At 64.1% G+C, this 2,151-nt stretch overlaps 1 protein-coding gene across 1 annotated transcript in view; it reads right to left on the bottom strand.

Moving 5' to 3' along the window:
- Positions 1-2,151, bottom strand: part of RNF123 (ring finger protein 123) — a 27,258-nt gene that overhangs the window by 16,346 nt on the left and 8,761 nt on the right. Inside the window, exons 11-16 of the mRNA XM_023520566.1 lie at positions 1,718-1,938; positions 1,452-1,551; positions 1,196-1,257; positions 967-1,038; positions 652-772; positions 1-44 (exon numbers count right to left, since the gene is read on the bottom strand). The exon at positions 1-44 is cut by the window's left edge and continues 16 nt beyond it. Of these exons, the coding sequence (XP_023376334.1) occupies positions 1-44; positions 652-772; positions 967-1,038; positions 1,196-1,257; positions 1,452-1,551; positions 1,718-1,938 (620 nt within the window). The remainder of the gene's footprint in view (positions 45-651; positions 773-966; positions 1,039-1,195; positions 1,258-1,451; positions 1,552-1,717; positions 1,939-2,151) is intronic.

Genomic DNA, 2,151 nt, shown 5'->3' with positions numbered 1-2,151 from the left:
GTCCACCTTGCCATTATAGAAGATCTGGGGTGGGATGTAGGCCTCTAGGGGGCGTTGGGAGGTCAGACCAGCAGTCAGAGCTCAGTAGGAAGACCTTCCCAGAGGCCACCCCTCTACTCTGACCTAGCACAGAGGGGACCCCTGGCCTTGGCCACCTACCCACCCGGGCATACGGTGGGGCCTCTCCTATCATCCCCCACCTCCATAATTTCAGATCAGCTCCAGGAACTGCACAACTAGGGGTGGAGGGACCCTTCTTGGCTGTGAGTCACTCAGGGGACAATGAGAGGGTCCCAGCTCAGTCCTGTGGAGTGTTTCCCCATCCAGGGCACATAAGGCTCCACCTGACCCTAGAAGACTCTGTCCCACACAAATATAGGGCCTCAGCGCCTCAGATCCCACCCACAGTGTCCCCTACAAAGGACTGCACAGAGGGCAAGACGGGCTGGGACAGTGCAAACATGGGCTCGGCAGTCCCAGAGCGCACGGCTCCTGCTGCCCCCAGGGAGACGCTGCCCGTCGGTGGGGTAGGACTCAACCAGGCAGGAGGCCTCGGACAGCTACCCCCACCCTCACCCTCAGCCTAGCACCCCACATCAATGCTAGAGCCTGCCCTGTGCCTGGTCCCGCCCATGCCCTGGCCTCACTCACCCTCACTGAAGGAGGCGTGGGGGTTCGCACCCTTGTACTCATCCCAGCAGCAGCGCAGGGCAGAGATCAGCCGGTGCAAGAAGCAGACCATGTACTCAGGGGGGCAGAGCATGGGCATGTTCTGTGGGCACAGGGCGTAAGGCATGCATCTCATCCAAGGCCCCGCCCCAGGACCCTGGGCTGGGAAGGAAAGCAGGGCAGCAGAGGAGCAGGGCTGGGCAGGGATGAGGCAGGCTGAGAGGCGCCAGAAGCCCGACGTGTAGACCCTGCAACGCAGCCCGGGGCCCATGGCAGGCTGGCCTCGTGGACACCTACCCCTCGGCCGCTGGCATTCTCCTGCAGAAACTTTCGGAACTTGGTCAGGAAGATGTACCTAGAAGCTTCACCCTTCAGGGGAAGGAGAAATGGAGCCGTGATGTGCTGGATGCTGGCCCAGACTGGACTAGCTCGGGCCCGTGCCTGAGCCTGAACCCTGCTGCGGGGACCTGAGCCAGCCAGCCCTGCGCCCTACCGAGGACCCGCACAGGGTCTGGGAGCCACTCACCCCATTGTCATCTTTATTGTTCAGCAGCAGCTTCAGGATCTGGACCTGCAGCTCTTCCACCACTGGGGGTGGGGTGGGAAACACCACACTGAGCCCTCAGCAGGGCCTTGCCCTCAAGGCTCCCAGGGACAGGGCAGGGGACCAGGTTTGGATGGGGCTCCACCGCCACGGATCCCCGAGCCCAGCCTGGGCATGGTCACTACCTAGCGCCCCCAAGGACACACGTGCACACACCCTCCGGTCCCCAGCACCTGACCTTCGATGCGCTTCTTCAGCCTTTGGCAGCCCCGCTCGTAGGCACGCCGCCGCTGCCGCTGCTCCGCAGTCTCGTCCTTCGCCTCCTTACTGTCTTTGCCCTGGGCAGGGGCAGGGAGGAAAGGCAGCGGGGCTCATCCAGGACTGACCCCGCCTGCCACCCCCAGCGCAGGGCCGGGGCTGAGGAAGGGGCCTCTCTGCTGTGTGGGGGCTCAGATACCCTGGGCGGGCCCTCGCTGACCCGGCCACCCCTCCGGGTCCACCCACCTCCCTGCCCGAGTGCGGCCACCAGGTGGTGGGGATGAGCTCCTGCAGGCCAGCCTCCTCCACACGCAGCGGGCTCTTGATGTAAAAGAAGACGGCGGACCGGAGCACGTCGAAGCTGGCACTTGTCAAGGCAGAGCTCTGCTCACAGAAGGGGGCCACGTCCACCCCCGGAGTCTCACGGGAAGCCCTGCCCAAACTCGCCCACCGCAGTGCTCCCACCCCTCACGTGCCTCCGCTGCTCTGCCCATCTCCCCAACCTACCACAGGCCCTGAGACCCGCAGCTGTCAAGCCCACCAAGCCTGATCTCCAACAGGGGCACGGTAAAGGCCGGTCACAGGGACAGATGACTGTGGACAGGCTGGAAAGTGGGCCTGGGGACCTCTCCATCTCTCAGCTTTGTTTCTGCCTCCTAGAGGCTGAAGACCCCAGAGAG

The sequence above is a fragment of the Pteropus vampyrus genome, unplaced genomic scaffold, assembly GCF_000151845.1.
Source record: "Pteropus vampyrus isolate Shadow unplaced genomic scaffold, Pvam_2.0 Scaffold271, whole genome shotgun sequence".
NCBI classification, from domain to species: Eukaryota; Metazoa; Chordata; class Mammalia; order Chiroptera; family Pteropodidae; genus Pteropus; species Pteropus vampyrus.
Note: the sequence above shows the minus strand (reverse complement) of the source record. Positions and strands in the feature narration are given on the sequence as shown.